This window comes from Fusarium keratoplasticum, chromosome 3 (assembly GCF_025433545.1).
Source record: "Fusarium keratoplasticum isolate Fu6.1 chromosome 3, whole genome shotgun sequence".
In the NCBI taxonomy this organism is placed as follows: Eukaryota; Fungi; Ascomycota; class Sordariomycetes; order Hypocreales; family Nectriaceae; genus Fusarium; species Fusarium keratoplasticum.
The window spans coordinates 515247-533598 of record NC_070531.1 but is presented as its reverse complement, the minus strand read 5'-3'; the positions used below and the strand labels follow the sequence as shown (position 1 = coordinate 533598).

Genomic DNA, 18352 nt, shown 5'->3' with positions numbered 1-18352 from the left:
GTTGCAGTGTTTTACGTTTCAATGTGTGGGCCAAAGCGAGATGTAATGACCCGTGCGTATCTAATCGCTGCGGGTCCATTCCTCTGCTTAGATCCGATTGGCTGACCTTAGACATGAGATAAACATTCCGACTTTTCTTAGCAGAACGATGTTCTTTCAACCCCAATTTCAACGCTTGCTATTGTGAAACACGCTTTGTTTCACACAATGCCATCGTGTAGCGATGACCGTATCTCATGCTATTGCGGCTAATGACCTCTTTCGGACTCATCATTGAAAGTAACAATAATAAAAACTTTCAAAACGTCCTTGTTGGCAGCCAAGCGAGTACCGGGTAGCTCATCCAGGCGCAAAACACCAAACGCCCAGGTGCAACACGGGCGGTTGAATCTCCCCCCCCCGCCGTGAATTGAACCAAGCTACGCCTACTCTCTGGATTCAACGGGGAGTGACAAATAAAGAGTCTTATTGATACGCGTAATACAGGTCCAGACTTTGATTGAAATACATGAAGATAAACATGGCGAATGGGTAATACCAGAAAAAGTGAAACTGACTCAAATTTGCCCAATGTAGTTTCATCCTTCGTCAACGGATCCCGAACAAGTCATCAGCTATCTTTACTATCGTCTCCGCTATCTTCTTTGATGTGTACTTCGAATCTTCCTTCGATGCTTTCTTCGATAGTTGTATTCGCTGTGATTCTTGCTATTGTCTTTACTATCGTCATCATTGTCGTCTTCACTATCATCGTTGCCACCATCGCTACCATCTTCAATGCGGGGGGCGCCACTTTCGCGGTCTTTTTGGCGTCATCTCGGTCACTTTTGCATATAGAACACTCTGGATAAAAGTGTTGGTCTCACATCCGCCTGAAAAGTAAACGTTGGTATCGTCTCCCAAGGACAATTTCATCCTCTCCGCACTGCCAGCTTGTGCGGTCTCTAGCATCGCCTTGCGTATGCTATCTTCCAAGGAAGCGTTGATATTCACTCCCATGTCTCGAAGCGACTTGACTGCGACGCTATGCCTCTCTTTGGGAGAACTATTGGGTGTGCCGCGAGACTTTCGTTCAGAAAATTACCCCACCACCGCTTCATGACCGCGTGCCTCGGCGAGATCCACGGGGGTATGGCCTGACTTGTCTTTGGCACTCATCTTGGCTTTCTTCCCGACGGGGGCCCTGACAACAGCCTCATGTCCATGCATGACGGCCATATGAAGTGGTGTCTGTCCGAGGTGATCCTTGGCGTGAACATTGCTGTCCCGGGCAATAAGGGCCTTCACGGCAGTGTCATGTCCGTGTGCAGAGGCCAAGTGCAAGGCGGTTTCTCGATTCTTGTTTTTCAGGTTCACGTTCGCTTTTCTTGCCAACACCACAACACACTCAACGTGCGCGCGAGATGCAGCTTGATGCAGTGGTGCATTGCCGGTGTGATCTTAGGCGTCTGGGAATGTTCTAGCATTTCACAAGCACTCGACTCCACTGACCCAGTTGTGCATAGCTGCAAAATGCAGCGGTGTCACTCCATCCAAGCCACAGATCTGAACGTCTGCCCCGGCTTGAACCAATAGGTCGAGCAACGAGGGTCTGCATTGCAGGCAGGCGTAGTATAAAGGTGTCATGCCGGCAAGGTCTTGAGCATTCACATCTGCCTTGTACTGAAGGAGTTGCGTGGAAGCACTGGCGTTGCCTCTTGCTGCAGCCTGGTGAAGTGGCGTTCAGTTGAAGACGTCTGGATGATTGGCCCCCTGTCCTCGTCCCATAGCTGCCTTGATCTCTCTGTCCAGGAACCGGTCTGGTATAGTATTAAGCCGGTGAAGCTCGTCGAACTCGAATGCCTGGGGGTATCCAGAGGCTGCGTCTAGCTGAGCATAGGGCAATTGCTCGGGCTCAAATCTCCACCGGCGACATTGTTCTTTGTGTAATGTCTTCAACCACGATAGGATATCCCGGGCCATGGAATCACCATCGGGCCCCAGCCATTGTTCGATGATGTTTTCAATCTTCCTCTTTTTTTTGAGCAAAGGGTCGTGGACTTCGTTCTCATCATCAGACGCACTTGGCGAGTTTCAATTAGGGGATCATCTACCTCTCGTGAGAACTCGCGGACAGAAAAAAACAATGTCCCTCGTACGTTCCCCTTTCAGAGCTACTCATAGTTTACCCTTTACTAGGTATGCTTAGACTTACTTCCTTCTTCAGTTAAGAAATAAACAATTCCACTTCTATTAACAAAAGCACCACGTAGTAGTGCATCATGATTCCCGTGACCCATAGATCTAATGTCTCTTATGTCTAGACAATGTACTATAGGATAATCGCAATCCATTTCTAATCACTACCTCCGGCAGAGCATCCTTCTCCCCCCACCCGCGCCTGTCGATCCATATCCTTGAGCAGCTGTATGACAGCTTCATGTCCACGTTCGAATGCAAGATCTAGGGGTTTCTTTTTTGTGTGATTCTCCACGTTGATCTTGGTTCCGTTCGTTTCGAGGGCCTGCAAACTGGGTTTCATGTCTTCAATAAACTTGTCGTGCCCATTGTATGCGGCCCAATGCAGCCATGTGTTCCCAGCGTTATCCAGAACATCAAGAGCTGCTCCAGCCTTGATGAGAAACTCGGCTACATCGGCGTGACCACCCATGGCCGCACACTGCAAAGAGCTCACTCCGTCTATGCCACGGAGGTGCACATCTGCACCAGCCCGAAGAAGACTGCGCATCGTCGACCTGTTTCCACGCTGACAAGCATAGTGTAACGGTGTCCAGTCCACAAGATCTCGGCAATTGACATCAGCGTCCAGCTCAAGCAGCAGCTCGACAGATCCAGCACTTCCATTGACTGCGATGTAGTGGAGTGGCGTCCAGTTCAATACGTCCGGCTGTTTAACGCTCTGCCCTGGATTCAGCGCTGCCATTACTCTTTCGTTGGTCAATCGTCGGCCTTCCTGACATAACCGATGCAACCGACCAAACCCGAATGTATGAGGGTAATCTGTGGTTGTGTTTGGTATCGTTGTGGGATCTTGACTAGTCTCCCAGGAGTCCCATATCCATTTCCGCCCTTGCTCGTTGTATAGTGTCATGAGATGTGACAAAATGGTCCGGCCGGTGAGACTGTCGTTAGATTCGAGCCATAGTTTGATCTGGAATTCAATGTTGTTTTTCGCCTTGTCCAAAGGGTTGGACACTTCATCGTCATCCATGTGGCACCTCATCTCAAGTGCCTGCGTCATGATCCTTACGCATTCTAGCAAGACAGCGATGCTTCTCACACTGAATACACTATCTTTGGGGAAGCTTCGTGAGATATCAGATAACCAGAGGTATGGTTTACATGCCTTTTCCCACTCTTGCTGCACGTGGTAACGCTTAGCATGCTTGTGGGCCAGTTCGACGATGGCGCTGGGGTCTGGAAGCTTGTGCTCGGCGCTCAGAGCCGGTATCAGGCTGACGGAGATCTCATCTACACTGCCAAGCCCAGTGTTTGAAATCTCCTGGATAAGCCTTGTCAGCCTGTCGTTACGTAGCTTAAATGAGTCCCAATTCATGCTGCTGCTCTGGCTGTCGTAAAAAATATCAGACCCGTCGGGAATAGGACTTTGCATTGCTTTGGCCAAAGACCGCATGAAAGATGCAAACATGTCTTGGGCGTAGAGTAGCTGGAGAGGAACAAAAGACTCCACAGCTAGGCAGGAATCGGGAAGGGTGAAAATCGGCTCATCCGGAAGGACATCTGCATGAGATTTCGGTAGTGGTGAGCTCTGAAAGCGGGTGTTGAAAGATAGCAGTCCGACACGTGGCAGGGAACCGCACCCAACGATTCGGTGATCTTGCACATCAAGTAGTCTCTGGGTGTCTTCGGTTACAGTTTCTTTAGATCGATCACATTTTTGAACCTTGAGGATCCTCGTTGCATCATCGGGCATCCACCAGCCGAGATCTCGATGCAGACCCCTCCTATGTTCCCCCAAGAGTCGGAGGCTAGAGTTTTTCAGAGGCATCTTGGCTCGACGAGACATTACCGGCGTTTGGCTGTGCCTCGTGCTTGATTCTTGCTTCATCTCGTAGTAGTTGACAGAGAAGAGCCACAACGAAAGTGCAGCTTCAAGCTCGCTGGTCATTGATGCCAAGCTTCCTGTGTCTCCGCACCGCAACCTGAAATGCACCGTTGACTCACTATCCGTTTCAGGATAGTGTGTTCGCATGGGCCATATCCATTCATTGGTTCTGGAAGAGCCAAGCAGGGTGTCCATTGTGATCTTGATTGCTCGTGCAAGAGCCGCAGCTTCCACTGCCGCAACTGCGGGCCAGCAGGCCAAATTGCCAAGATCTTTCCGGACTATCATCGCTCGATGGGCCTTGGACTCGGGACTCTTCTGGACCGTCATCTCTCGCAAAGGTGAGTACATGTATCGACTTCCACCTGTCGTTGGCCACCAGCCCATGAGGATTTTCTCTTGCAACACATCAAATCCGGAGAATGGCCACCAGGCCATTTCCGAGTCCAATAATGTCAAGGAAAGCCACTCGAGCTCGAATCCAGCTGCAAGAAGCCTATCATCTGGAGGCTGCGCAAGGCCACGGCGGATTAGAGCTCTCACGGCCGTCATGATGAGAATTGCGCCGAGTTGAGCAACAGACACTGACCAGTGCATCCCACGCAGACCGACGAATTGTACGATGAACCCACAAAGACTAGCAATTGCGCCGAAAAGTGCCTTTGTCTCCAAAACTGTACCTAGGTCATGGTCTTTTTCGCGTGCATTACTCTCTCTTTCTTGGTTGATGGAGCCATGGGTTGCTCGACTCGACTTCAGTTTCACCTTGACCTTTCGACTTGACGTCGTGATTTCAGACCGCTCATGCCTTGGAAATATGGCATGCGAGTCGAAAATCTGGTCACTGACCGTCTTGGGTTGCTGCAGCCATACCAGTCGCGCTGCCCTTCCCTGCATTGGGCGGTATCTGTCCTCTTCGGTGCTACTCTCGACAACATGTGAGCATATCAGTAAACCTGATACCAATACCAGCATCCCGACAGCGGTACAGGGAAAGGCATATCTCGCAATGGAAGAACCTTCCTTGAGAAAGTTGAGGCGATATGCGACAAAACCAGAGTACAGCAGAACGGCAGATTGTAGACACATTGCAAAGGCGGCTGCCAAGTACAATTCTCCTCTCCAGATTTCATTGTGGCAGTTGAGTGAGATATTAGGTGCTGCGTCGCGTTGATTATGGATGATGATGATTTCGGACGATGAGTGATTTGAGTCGCCTCCCTCGAGATTTGAGTCTTCATGGTTGATTGCTGGACGATGCGTCTGACGCAAGGCTTCAAAGACCCCGTCCCCTGATATATAGTGAGCGAATTCCCCGAATAACCCGCCGAATTTACTTACCACTCTTTTTGAGATATCCTTTGTCAAGGGCGTCATCCAAGCTGAGCACCTTGACTTCGCTTGCATTACTGCCTCCTTCGCCTCGAGGTGCTAGGCAGATGAACTCTGAGATAGGAGCCGATCCCATGCACCTCACCACATCATGGCCATTCCATAACTCGCACACTTCGTTCGAAGTAGAAGACATTAGTTCTGCTTCAGCAACAGCAACGTTCTCCCTGGCCCGCCCGACGAGCGCCTTCAACCACGAAGGACCACCCACACGGATGGCGCTAACAATGATGGTGATGATGCCCAACGGAGCCATAGCGAGGATGATGTTATCAGCCCAGCCCATGGACTGGCTCATGAATTGCATGGTGACTCGTTCACCGAAGAGCGCCAGCAGCCTTATTCCGTCAGTGTGCTATTGGATCAGATGGACGAGTTCACGTACGGCGCTAGGTCTGAAAAGAGGTTGTTGGAGAAATCATCACCGGCATCAGCTGCGACGCAGGGCGCGCATGCTGCCAGAATGAATAGCCCACTGAGGAACATTTTGATAGTGTATGTTGTCAGTGAATAAGCTTGGGTGAATTTTGATAGTTCGATGGTTTAATCGGCAAGCCAGCAGCGACCAACAGTCGTTGGTTGCTCCACGGCCCTCCTTTTTGTGATATTCAAGGGAGAATTTAAGAACACCTGGAAAGTATGGGCGACGAGAACGTCATATTATGGTGCAGTGTGGATTGGTTTTTGTTGAGCTCAATGGCTTGCGTCCTTACAGCCTGGTAGACCTATCATATTTTTTTACGAAAAGTTTTCAACCCCCCCTTCAGTGACTGGGCATTACGTGTCCACCCAGCCTGGAGAGTGATTATAAACCAATGTGTCTTGCTCGCAATTCGTTGCAAATTCGCCGACATGGGCGTTGAGGCGTTGCGGCTGAGCGACTGACAGGGGGGTCTTGCAGCACCGGGGCAGAATCACGACGCCATCAGGCTCTGCGTGAAGTGGAAGTGACTGTCGCAGCGCGGAACAAGAGAGGTCAATACAGCCTGACTTTGACATATCGCATAGTTTGGGAATAATAGTGGGTTTGCCACAGATCCATCAAAGGCGTCGCACCGAAACCACGTCTTCCGCCCAACGCAACCAGTCATATACCCACGAGGCACATTTGGCCTTTGTACCCCTGTCTAAGGAACGAAGGAGGGGTGTCAATATGTGTTATCGCTCTGAGGACGCCACTCGCTGTCAGCAACACGGGCTGAATTGGCGCAGTAGCCCATTGCTTGGTGTGCATATGGCTTCCCAACGTTCTATGTTGTGGCACGTTGCTCCTTCCACAGCCACTGTGTTAGCATTGGGACATGATCCTATGATGTGTTGACAATGTGTTCTTTATTATAGTTGAAGCCCGGCCCTTGATGGGTTAACTGAGCCAGAACATAGTTAAATGCGTGCAGCGTTAGGCGTTTAAACGAAACCGCGTCAGGGTCGGTGCGGGTTTGAACAAACAGAAAATGGACCACTTATGCTCTTCTCTATGATGCCTTTGCAACTAAAAAGGCATCAAAAAGTAAAAAAGGCAAAAAGGCAAAAAGGGGTGTCCGAAGGCTCACCCACCGCTTTCGCCTGAGAGACTCGAGCAGCCGGGCTTGCGTTCATCCCGCTGCGCCATTCGGACGATGTTTGGTTGTTAATGGGATGACTCGTTTATTTGATATATAGCACTAGAGGCGGGCATAATGCCATAGCAGTGGTTGACGGTTGTTGGCAGTGTCAAGGGCTGTCAGGGGCTGTCAGGGAGGTGGCAGGACATCACACCTCCACAAGATCGATAATCTGTGGAGAACAGGACATCAGATAAGAGATAAGAAGTTAAAGTTGCAGAAAAGTGTGGCCGATTGTTGTCTGTGTGTGAGTGGAGGGTGTGTTTGCCTTCCATTGTCAAGCTGGGATGGCTTGGTGTATAGCTTGGCGTTCTCACGACCAACAGGCATATTTTAGCGGCAGACTACCTATTAAACCACTACCAAGTTCAACAATGTTCCCTAGAAAGATCATACGACCTTCTAACCGACATCGCTATGGCTACCGTGCTTAGCTCCTCGGGTCTAGAGGCTGAGCCAGTTGTGCCCTACACACTCTTCACTAAAAACGAACGCCGCTGGATAGTGGCAATGATTGCCCTCGCTGGCTGGTTCTCGGCACTAAGCAGCTTCATCTACTACCCTGTCATTCCCGTCATCGCCGGCGACCTTGATTCGTCGATTGGCATGATCGATCTCACCGTCACTTCGTACCTTTTCGTCTCGGCTATCGCTCCAGCTGTCGTTGGAGATGCCGCTGACACTTTTGGGCGGCGCCCTATGTATGCAATCACTCTCACGCTGTACGTGGCGGCCAACGTGGGCATAGCGATCCAGCGCTCAGCTGTGGCTTTGTTGCTTCGGATGTTGCAGAGTGCAGGAATTTCCGGTCAGTAAAAACCCTCTATCTTACCTGTGACAGAGTTAACCACTTCGGTAGGGACATTTTCTGTGGCGTACGGAGTCATTGCGGACATCTCAACCCCTGCCGAGAGGGGTGCCTTTGTCTCGGCTCTCTCATTCGGGTAAGCATCTTGTGACAGTTCAAGTAGTGCAAATGTCAATGCCTTCAGGATAACCACCGCCCCAAGCCTCGGTCCCGTCCTGGGAGGCGCCTTTGCCTCTGGCCCTGGCTGGAGATGGATATTTTGGTTCTTGACCATAGCCTCCGGCTTCTGTCTTTTGGCCATGATGCTGGCTCTCCCAGAGACGCATCGTGCCTACATAGGCAATGGTGGCACTCGACCAGCAAGGCTCTACCGATCTGTCGCTCCACACATTATGAGACCTTGGAAGGGCGATCGCGGCCTCAGAGCTCCTCCCTTGCCTCGAAAGCCTCGGGTATTACCAAACCCCATCAAGAGCCTGCTCATCCTTTCACGCAAGGATGTGGCCGCAAGCATCATGCCCGGTAGCTTCCTCTACACCGTTTATTGCTGCATTCACGCGTCTCTTGCAACAACAATGATGGAGGTTTACCATCTCAACAAGTTGCAGGCCGGACTCATCTACCTTCCTTTCGGGCTCGGCGCCATCGTTGCAACGCTGGCGTCAAGCAAATGGATCGACCATGACTACCGAGTGGTGGCCAAGGCGCACGGCCTACCAATCAACAAGGTATCAGGTGATGACCTTTTACACTTTCCAATCGAGGAAGCTCGTATTCGGAGCGCATTTCTACCCACCTTCTTCTCCTTTGTCTCTGTCTTGGCGTATGGGTGGCTGGTCGCCAAACACACGGTGAGAAACGCCACATATAAGTTGGTTCCTATTGTTGACTCGATTAGCATCTCGCGGCGCCTCTAGCATGTCTTTCCGTTGCGGGGTTTTCTATTCAAACGTGTTTCAATGTACGTAAACACGTCTGTGCTTGACTTCAGCTGACTGGTTCTGTCTAGATCAATAACACACTGTTAGTCGACATCAATCAAGATGCGACAGCCACGGCCCAGGCTTCGTCCAACATTGTCAGGTGCATTCTCTCAGCCGCGATGGTGGCTGCTCTGGAAAGCATGATTAATAAAATGGGGTTTGGATGGACCTTCACGCTTATGAGTGGCTTCTGTCTGATAGCAGGATTTTTCTACTTGACTGAACTAAAGTACGGAAGGAGTTGGAGGCTAGCTCGACACGGCTTGACCTTGGACTAGGTGTCCTTGTCATTCACCCTGATACCCTTTGGGGAACTTGTCAAGAAGTCGCTTCATATCTTCAATTGCCCTAGAACAGAAATGAGTTATTCGTCATCCAGATAAGCGCCAGTCCTTACATCTTCCGGTAGCTCTTGTCAGTTGGGTACAGCGTAGAGGCACAAAAATGGCTGCTTCTGTTCACATCATTAGTTAGAGAAAGGGGGGTCAAGATAAGACCTACATGGCATAGAGGAGGTTGCGATCTTTAGACTCCTCCTTCGGTTCCGAAGCATCGAAGTGCCGAAAGTACGCTTCCATCCACTCTCTACCGAACCCGTAACGTGGGGTCAGCATGCATTGTAGATCAACTATTGATCGTAAGTTGCCGTGGTCGAGATAAAGTCAATCTTGGAAAGAGGCTTACACTCGTGGTGGCCCCAGAAAACAGAAGGATCAAAGTAGATGGGCTCTCCAGTGGCTCTGTTCACGTCCGTGTTACTAGACCAAATGTCTGCATGGAGCGCAACCGGCTTGATGCTCCGGCCATGTGTTACAAGCGGGCGCAGCAGCCGAGGGATAACCTTGCTGATGAACTGCGGCACGATCTCGTCAAGTTCCTCACTGGGACCCTGTGAGATCCTCTCTTGGTCGACAAAGGACTGAAACCGGCGAGTGCACATCTCTTCCCACGTTTTGCACCAAAAAATATCCTGATACATGCTGCCTTCGTGCGTCATGACGTGGAACCCAAACTCATCGGGTGCGTTCTTATCGGACATGCTGTCTTGGTGGAGCTTTGCGAGCATGGCCGAGAACTTGCCTATGTTTGGAAGCTCCTCCTTCATATCGATAAACTCACACAAATAAAAGTGCGTGTTAGGATCCGACTTGAAGGTGCCCCAAGCGATGGGTCGAGGGATGCCGTTTGGTGTATACTTGTGGATAACCCTAGCCCCCTCAAATTCGCCCCGGAGCATACTCAGGCCGTTATCCCCCGTGCCTGTTTTGAGAAAGTAGCTCTGTAGAGTCTTGTCGGGTAGCTCCACGTCGATGCGGATGGTTTCAGTCCAGAAGCTCTTACGATGGGTGTGAGCGTCCTTGATCCTAGACCCGGGATGGAGTCCTTTCTAACAGTTGGAAAAGTGATTCAAGGGTTTGAGGTATGCTTTACTTACTTTCAGCAACTGCTTCATCCACAATCACTGCCTGCTCGTGCGCCCGGTGGATGGGCCTTGGTATTATGTCAACTTGAGCCATTTTGCCTTGGTTTAACAAAGGAGTTGGGATGGAGGGAGCGTGCTTTATAGCCACGTCTGACACCTCAAGGGTCGGAACCAACCATGTTGGATACTCCATCTGTGTCATTTCGTACTGTCATCGGAAGCTTGTGTGGTGTCCCCGCCTCGACCCGAGCAGTTCTTTGTTCTAGCCACGGCCAACGCATGTGACAACTCTTGGCGGCACGGAGTACTCTAGACCAGTAGACATGTCTACTGGACTAATGCGTTTCGTATGGTTTTCAAGGCAATCTCTCTCTATGTCGCAGGATTACTGGCAAGTACAAAACAACCCCAAGGTCCATGAAGGTCCTGTTGAACTTGATGAAGGCATCATTTCTCGTGAGATCTCTCTTACCGACACTGTTGCCAATGTCTTTCTTACTAGTCCTCTAGGTCTCCCCCCAGGTGCCATCGTCGAAGGCTGCGAGGGCCATGGCAAAAGCAACTGGAATACCACAGCGCGGGTTGACCTCGACATCCAGGGCTCGCAACTCTCCTATTTTCTCAAGGCAAGTATTTCTTTCACCTGGCTAGCCGTGGATCGCTACTCATCAACTATGCAGCGGAGGGAGGGGCCTAACGCCCGTCCCATGTTCCAAGGCGAGTACGAGTCCATGAAGTTGATCAACAAAATCATTCCGGATTTCTCTCCCACACCAGTCGCTTGGGGAAAACTGCGCAATTCTGATGGCTATTTCATTCTCTTCTCTTTCCATGACCTTGGCGAAGACAAGCCTCCGATCCCACTCTTCACCCAGGTGGTCGCTCAACTCCACACCCTCAGCATCGACGCGAATCCTACCGGCAAATTCGGCTTCCACATGGCTACATATAATGGAACGCTTAAGCAGGACAATACTTGGACTGACACATGGGAAGAATTCTATGCTAGAGGGATGCGGCACATGCTGAAACTTGAGGAAGAGGCGAGAGGGCTAAGTGAGGAGCTACAACAGCTATCAGGCCCATTCTTTGACAAAGTCATCCCGAGACTGCTTCGACCTCTGGAGACAGGCGGGAGAAGCATCAAGCCTGTGCTTCTCCACGGTGACTTATGGCTCGGGAACGTGTCTACTCAAGCTGAGTCTGAAAATCCTCTGTTGTTTGATGCATCGGCGTTTTGGGGCCACAATGAGTGTAAGTGATCTGCGTTTGGCCTCTCTTCATCCCGTCCCCTCATCGAATCAGTTCAAACAAACTCTCTTTTACTTTGTGTTGATCCACCGCAACTGATGACAGGGACTTAGATGAGCTTGCAACCCTGCGCCTCTTGCGGAATGACTGGGCAAAGGAATGTCTTAAGAGTTATCACGAGCACTTTCCGAAGTCCGAGCCCGAAAATGACTGGGAAGCGAGAAACTCCCTCTATTCCACGTTGGTACTATCTCTTCCGCGTCGACCTATCTCCCTCGTTTTACTAACTTGACATGGTAGTCGGGTGATTATCCACGACTCGGCTCTTTGCCCAAAGATCCCACACTTCAGGACAACGTACGTACTTATCCACTCCCATTTACTTCCCCAAGGACTCAATAATCACAATGGCGTAGCTTGATCGAGGAGATGCGAAAGCTAGTGGAGAAGTTCTCCGGGGACCATATCGAGCGCCAGCACACAGCCCAGTCAACTCGGGCGAATAGTTAGGAGTCGAGATTTGAACCAGGCTAGATAGACGGGAACTGAGCAGATTATCGCGAAGCATATCCCTTGTATCTGCCAAGTGCTATGAGGCTTGGCCCACTAGCTCGCTTTGCAATTGTAGTCTCTCCCCCTGTTGACATATATGCCTCAACAGGCTGCAGGATGTTATCCATTTTTGATGTTAATACCCCCAGCCAAGCTCCAATGCGTACTTGGTCATTTCAAGCAACTCACGGCCAACACCCGAATCGCTCCAGGTCATATTTAAGGAACGGTGAGAACTCTGATGCACCATGGAAAGTACAGCCTCTCGGATATGCATTACAAATTGAGTTTATTTCAGTATGCCTCCCTCCACCCTCGGTCTTCTGGCTCAGTTATCCCTCAAGGACTGGGCTTCAACATTAACAAAGAACTGATATTTCGCCCTTAGAGTCTCCTTTCATGCAGATCTTCTAGTTAGCATGCATCTGTAACATCAACTCCCCTTTTCCTACCCCTTCAGCCATCCTATCATGATGAGAGTTTTTGTTCCGTAGAAGCTTGAGGCATTGACATCGCTTGTGTTGGCGCGTAGTTGCTAGGCACTTGGACCGCCGGATCAGAAGCATACACTTGAGTTGTGCCGCTGTGGCGCTTAGTTGCAACCCTCCTCTTACAGTTCGAACAACTGTGGTGGATATCTTCGGCCCATCCGGCAAGGCTGGGAAGACAAGCTAGGCAGATGCAGACTAAGCAGCAAAGGACTGAAAGGAGGCTTTAACCAGCTATTAGTCACTTGTCTCGTCAATATTCGTGGTCATTCTTACCACTGAGTATCACTCCCTTCTTTCGAAATAGTTGTTTCTGTCCGTCTCTTGCAGAACGGACAATCGATAAATTCCGGCCTCTCTCCCAATCGACTCAGAGGCGTCACCATTTCCGGGGGTGGGGCGTCATCGATCTTCAATTCATTCCCTGGTGCCACCTTATTGGGGAATTGCGTAGGCACTGAGACGGTGTTGTCCCTGTGCACTGTTTAGCCGGCCGCACTTTAGGGGGCAAGTGGGTGGAGCGTACTCTGTCTGAATGAGATCTGCGGGCACCGTTTTAGCTGGTCCAATGCCAGAAGTCGTTGTAGTTGCCGCAGTTGAGGCCATTTTCAATCGCAATAAATGGGGTCAGGTGGGCTTGTAGCGTAGTTAGAGACCAAACTGGTTATTTAAGCACGGGCATAATGATGGCTATTAACTGGTTTATAAGGCGTGAGACCACTGTTTCTTGGCGCCTGAGTTCGCCCGGTTACAGTGAGGAGATTCTACCCCCTGCAGCAGCCGAGGCATTGTCACCCCAAAGGATGCGGCGCAGCACCTCTCCTGGTCTCCGATTGGCATCGGCCACGGCAGGGGGGGGGGGGCCGAATTCCATATTTTAAATACTTGGCACCTGAGTTTGTCTCATTTTCATTATGTGGTACAACCGAAGGCAAGGAATGCCCCGGCCTCGATCGTTCCACCTGAAACAAGTGCGACTCTGCAAGGTACAATAAGGACTCGCTTATAAGACTCACAAGCTAATTCTCGCATTTAACGCGAGCCTTCAGCTATCATCATGCGTCTACTCAAGGTCGCCTCTGTCGACTCCCCTCAGGGTCTGGAGATGGTCGATTTCAGCCCCAACAATGTTCCTCCCTATGCCATTCTGTCTCATACCTGGACCGACGACGAGGTCATCTACACAGACGTTGTTTCCAATAATGCCAAACAAAAGAGCTCATATCACAAAATTGAATATACCTGTCGGCAAGCGATCGCCGACGGCTACGAGTATGCTTGGGCCGACAACTGTTGCATCGACAAGCGCAGCAGTGCAGAGTTGTCAGAATCGATCAACTCCATGTTTGAATGGTATAGTAAGGCCGAGAGATGCTATGCATACCTAACAGACTGCCCTGGAGATGTCGACACGACTACGCTCGACTCTGAGTTTACCAGCAGTCGATGGTTCACAAGAGGATGGACACTGCAAGAGTTAGTGGCACCCAAAGACCTCATCTTCTATGGTGAGAACTGGGTTCTCATCGGGGAAAAGAGAACATTGAGCCAAACTCTATCATCGATCACAGGCATAGACGAAGATATCTTGATAAATATCCGTCCGATCCAGTCGGCAAGCGTCGCAAAGAGAATGTCCTGGGCAGCCTCACGTGAGACGACGCGACCTGAGGACGTCGCTTACTCCCTCATGGGGCTTTTCAACGTCAACATGCCGATGCTATACGGAGAAGGAGACAGAGCGTTTCTCCGACTACAAGAAGAAATCATGAAGCAATCCGACGACCAGTCAATCTTTGCCTGGACAGACCGAGATGCCTCTCCAGATGCACATCACGGTCTCCTCGCCAAATCGCCCACCAACTTTCAATTCTCCAACTCGGTCGTCCCTTACGAAGACTGGGAGCCGAGAACCCCATATTCAATGTCCAACAGAGGCCTTCGCATTGATCTTCACCTCACTCGACAAGACGGCGATCTCTTCGTCGCTGCCATCGATTGCCCTTCCCCAAAGGACTATGAGAACAACAGCTTCCTAGCACTCTACCTACGGAAGGTTTCAGAGGGTGACGAGCAGTATGCACGTGTCCGAGTCGGTCAGTTTGCCCAGGTCAATGAGCGAGGCAACCTTCGCTCGATATACGTCAGGCAAGATCCCCAACAATCTCCAGTCGAGGGGGTGTTTCCAACTCACGTTCTCCAACTACGTAAAGGCCCTGATCCGACCGCATACGGTGTAACAAGAATCCTATCCTCGCCCGGAAGCGTACTTGGCGATTTTGAAGCCGTCACTTCATCCAGAGCATCGCCGCGTGCGTGGCTCTCCCAAAAATGGACAACCACATACCGACTCAACAAGGCAGCCGGCCAAGCATCCGTGGGAATAGTTTTCAGACGTGACGACAAGGAGCGACTGCTGGTGATGCTCGGATCAGCCCCAGGACTAAAGGTTGCGTTTCACGCAATGGAGCTGCCCATGTCCGTAACCGCAGAAGGCGAGGAGAAAGGGATCACACCGGCATTTGAAGAGATGCAGCCATTATTTCAGCCCAAGCTTTGTGGGGAGCATATCTTGCTCGACTACCACAGGATTCGAGTCGATGCACAACCAATGGTACACAAATCGTCCAAATACTACTTGATCGACATCCAGATCGAGGTGGTCAGAGAGTCGTCGCGGTTCCTGGAGGCTTGGGAGACCATCAAACGCGCAGAAAGAGCCATACAGGCGGAAATACAGGCCAAGAACATGGATCAGCGGGAGGGGAAGCATGCAAATAAGAAGGGGTGGCGCAGGTTGCTATCTCAGTGAGCCATAACTAGCCTCTTGTGAGCTTGTATGCACAAAACTACTTCTTCGCAAGCTTCTCTTGGATTAAGATGCCAAAGCTTAGTCTCACTACTTGCATGGAATTCAACTCCGGCTGTAAGCATCTAGAGTTCGTTTCATGCCATCCAGGGCCTAACAGTGCCCACTAGCATGTCTCAGACCTCTAGTTAGGTATATGATAGAGCCTGCCATCCTGGCACGGAGTAGCCAACGTTAAATCCCAAGACTCGCTCACCACCCACAGTCAATGGGCGTAGTTCTGAGCTTCCTCAACCAGGTTGTGAGCATCAATAGTCCTGTAGGCAAGCCCACTGGCCCCTAAATTCACGCGCCCGCTAACATGTTCGATACAGAAATTAGTCTGCCGGCCGTGTACGCTTTCCAGGTCACGAAGAACGTCATTGATGCACTCCCAGGACTCGGCGTGTTCCAAGTAGGTCCCATCCCCAAGCCTCCAACCATTCTGTACACAAGTTCGAAGATCTCCTCGCATCATGCTTGTGAGGTACGCAGAGCTCGTTCTGATGCAGATGTTCGAGTACGAATTGCCGCTGGAGAGGTGATTGCGAATACTGGTTAGGGCGTATTTCAAGGCCTGGATCTCGGCAAAGCAGAACGTTTGCGGCATTGGATCGGGGACAAAACCAGAGGAGTTGTTGCGAGAGTTTGGACCGTAATAGACGGCCCATCCTGCGCGCGGACATTGTTCGCGACGGGTGCCGTCGATGGCGAGGAAAAGCCAGCTCGTATCGGGTTCATCAGCGCCTGTTGTGGGATTTTTTATCGCCAGGTGCGAAGTTCCTGTCTCCTCCTAGTACATGATTTTGTCGCTGCCCATCACCATCTTGTCCAGCCGGATGTGATCGAGGCGAAACTTTCGATTGCGTCGTCGATTTCTGGGGTCCTTGATAGGGATGGATGCCTGGAATGCTTTGATTGGAATGCTTTGATATGTATGAGATGGTGATGCCAATCGGAGAGGTCGAGCTGTGTAGGTACGTTGAAGGAAGGAGTCTTGTTCACCACGTGCTACATCACGTGGCACCCCGTTCTTCAACATCACAGGTATACAAGAAAACCGAAACTCCGCCTCTGTTTCTTTCATCGTATCCATTTCATTACCTTTAGTCAAAGTCTTGTCCCATTTTCCCTCGAATTTTTCATATTTTGCCTCGAGTTTGCCTCAGGCCTTCTTACTATTCATCTTTTATTATAACTAAGATCTAATATTATATTAATTTTTATCCTATACTTAGGATATTACTTTAATATGATGAAGTAAGTTATACGTTATACCATCCTAAGCCCCCCCTTCACCCTGGTAGGAAGCCAACCCCAGGGAGACTTGCTACTGAACGACAAGAAGGCTCATCATCGGTTTGACCATGTCCCGTCGCCCCCAGCCTTTAATGAGTGTCTTAGTACGCAAATTTAGACAGACTAGGGTTAGAAAAACTTGTAGTGCTATGAAGTAGGATATCCGTAGGAGTGGGAGTTATGATTTTAGACTTGTATTGTTGCAATCGTTGGAGACTCATACGAGTAGTTGAAATACAAGAATGCTACATGAGGCTAGCCCATATCAAGACTTTAGCCCCTTCAAGGCGAAACCCAATACAATTCGTTATCTTAGGACAAATATCGTGCAAGGCCAAGGAAGGTAGCCAAGATGGTCGCCATTTACTGGTTTGGCCAACAACCGCGCCAAGAGCCTGTAACCTGCTCAATGGCATTGTTAACCTGCCAAGCGAGTCTAAGATGATACGTCAGTAAACGGCATCCTGTTTTATACCGTTGCTCTACACTTACCCAGCGGTAGTGCTCAGGTCAGCCTGCCACCAGCCATCATCTCTCTTCCAGCACTGCCAGTTATGAACGGTGAGGCCCTTGCCTCGAATGGCAGCCAGAAAGCACTGGCCGTATCGATCCTCGCAGTAGCCCTGGAACTTGAAGGAAAGGCGCTTCAGGCCGCCATCGCCCCAAGAGCCGTTGCACTCCCAGCCGTCAGCCATGGCGGCAGGGGCAGAGGCAGCCACGAGAGCCGTAATAGTTGCGAGGGAGAACTTCATGTTGAAGAAGAAGAGGTAAAAGATGTTTGTAAGGTGGTTGATCGATTGTTTCTTGTGATTGTTGCTGTTGTTGATGGAAAAACATCGTGTCTTTGGTCTGCCCTTTTATAATTCGCATCTTTACTGTGTCCAGCTCCTTCATAGTCTCATTGGTTTCACTCGGCTTATAGAAATTTCTGTAACGGGTAGAATATTGCGCTTGAAAGTGTGCATTCCTAAAAAAGACCTATCTTTCGTGCAGATCAGAATGCTGACTGCAAGGGGTCGAGTCAGATCTTGATGATCACTGGGAGGGAGTTCCTTCTAGCCCACACTCACCCCCTCGACTTTCAAATATTCCACCATTGTCCTATCTCTCCTTCATCTCTTGTCCTACGGGGACCCCAATTTCCCGCTCATCGGTGCTCAGCTCAGCCAAGAGAGCCAATCGTTCGATCCAGCATCGCCATGCTCGTCTCGGATGGGTCTTTTCCCGTTAATTCGCGAAACCACTCACTTGACGAGCATGCGCCGCAGTGATCTTTTGCTACCAATAATTCGTCAGTGGCGCCCTCCTCCCAGGGCTGCCCACTGATCGCCCAAGCTGAGAAATCCTGTCATCCGTCGTAAGCTAGGATGGGGGCGGGCCAGTGTCGCGTGTTCAACAAGATCGACATCTCGGGGTAGTTTTCAACTGCCGCAATCCTTGTCAGCGGGACGTGCCGAGATCTTATATACCCAGTTGGAGCATTCCGACTGGGCGCCACCTGCACGACCTTCCTATGCTGTCAGCATCCATGTCAGCTTAAGCCCTGCTCTCCACACCACGGTAGACCTGCTATCTATCATTCTCATGCAGCTGTAAGCGGGAAATGAGGCCAAGAAAGATAGTCCAAGAAAGGAAGGC

At 50.5% G+C, this 18352-nt stretch overlaps 6 protein-coding genes and 1 pseudogene across 7 annotated transcripts, besides 1 other annotated feature; 3 read left to right on the top strand and 4 right to left on the bottom strand.

Moving 5' to 3' along the window:
* Positions 1-2335: 2335 nt before the first annotated feature.
* On the bottom strand, positions 2336-5944 carry NCS57_00354200 (uncharacterized protein; the record flags this gene model as incomplete). The annotated part of the gene is made up of 3 exons (XM_053053533.1): positions 2336-5358; positions 5408-5796; positions 5844-5944. The coding sequence occupies 3 exons, from the start codon at positions 5942-5944 to the stop codon at positions 2336-2338; spliced, it is 3513 nt and encodes a 1170-aa protein (XP_052915693.1).
* A 1535-nt stretch (positions 5945-7479) lies between these two features.
* On the top strand, positions 7480-8787 carry NCS57_00354100 (MFS domain-containing protein; the record flags this gene model as incomplete). The annotated part of the gene is made up of 3 exons (XM_053053532.1): positions 7480-7870; positions 7922-8006; positions 8055-8787. The coding sequence occupies 3 exons, from the start codon at positions 7480-7482 to the stop codon at positions 8785-8787; spliced, it is 1209 nt and encodes a 402-aa protein (XP_052915692.1).
* Positions 8788-9140: 353 nt separating this feature from the next.
* Positions 9141-10240, bottom strand: NCS57_00354000 (annotated as a pseudogene). The gene is made up of 4 exons: positions 9538-10240; positions 9355-9481; positions 9251-9307; positions 9141-9201 (listed from the first exon to the last, which is right to left on the bottom strand).
* Positions 9141-10240: a sequence feature.
* A 410-nt stretch (positions 10241-10650) lies between these two features.
* NCS57_00353900 (Protein-ribulosamine 3-kinase) lies at positions 10651-11819 on the top strand (the record flags this gene model as incomplete). Its single annotated transcript, XM_053053531.1, has 3 exons — positions 10651-10732; positions 10787-11530; positions 11641-11819. The coding sequence occupies 3 exons, from the start codon at positions 10651-10653 to the stop codon at positions 11817-11819; spliced, it is 1005 nt and encodes a 334-aa protein (XP_052915691.1).
* Positions 11820-12547: 728 nt separating this feature from the next.
* NCS57_00353800 (uncharacterized protein) lies at positions 12548-13173 on the bottom strand (the record flags this gene model as incomplete). The annotated part of the gene is made up of 3 exons (XM_053053530.1): positions 12548-12791; positions 12844-13041; positions 13094-13173. 3 exons carry the CDS (start codon positions 13171-13173, stop codon positions 12548-12550), a joined length of 522 nt encoding a protein of 173 aa, XP_052915690.1.
* A 451-nt stretch (positions 13174-13624) lies between these two features.
* NCS57_00353700 (HET domain-containing protein) lies at positions 13625-15379 on the top strand (the record flags this gene model as incomplete). Its single annotated transcript, XM_053053529.1, has 1 exon — positions 13625-15379. One exon carries the CDS (start codon positions 13625-13627, stop codon positions 15377-15379), a length of 1755 nt encoding a protein of 584 aa, XP_052915689.1.
* Positions 15380-17077: 1698 nt separating this feature from the next.
* On the bottom strand, positions 17078-17466 carry NCS57_00353600 (uncharacterized protein; the record flags this gene model as incomplete). The annotated part of the gene is made up of 2 exons (XM_053053528.1): positions 17078-17150; positions 17207-17466. 2 exons carry the CDS (start codon positions 17464-17466, stop codon positions 17078-17080), a joined length of 333 nt encoding a protein of 110 aa, XP_052915688.1.
* Positions 17467-18352: the final 886 nt, after the last annotated feature.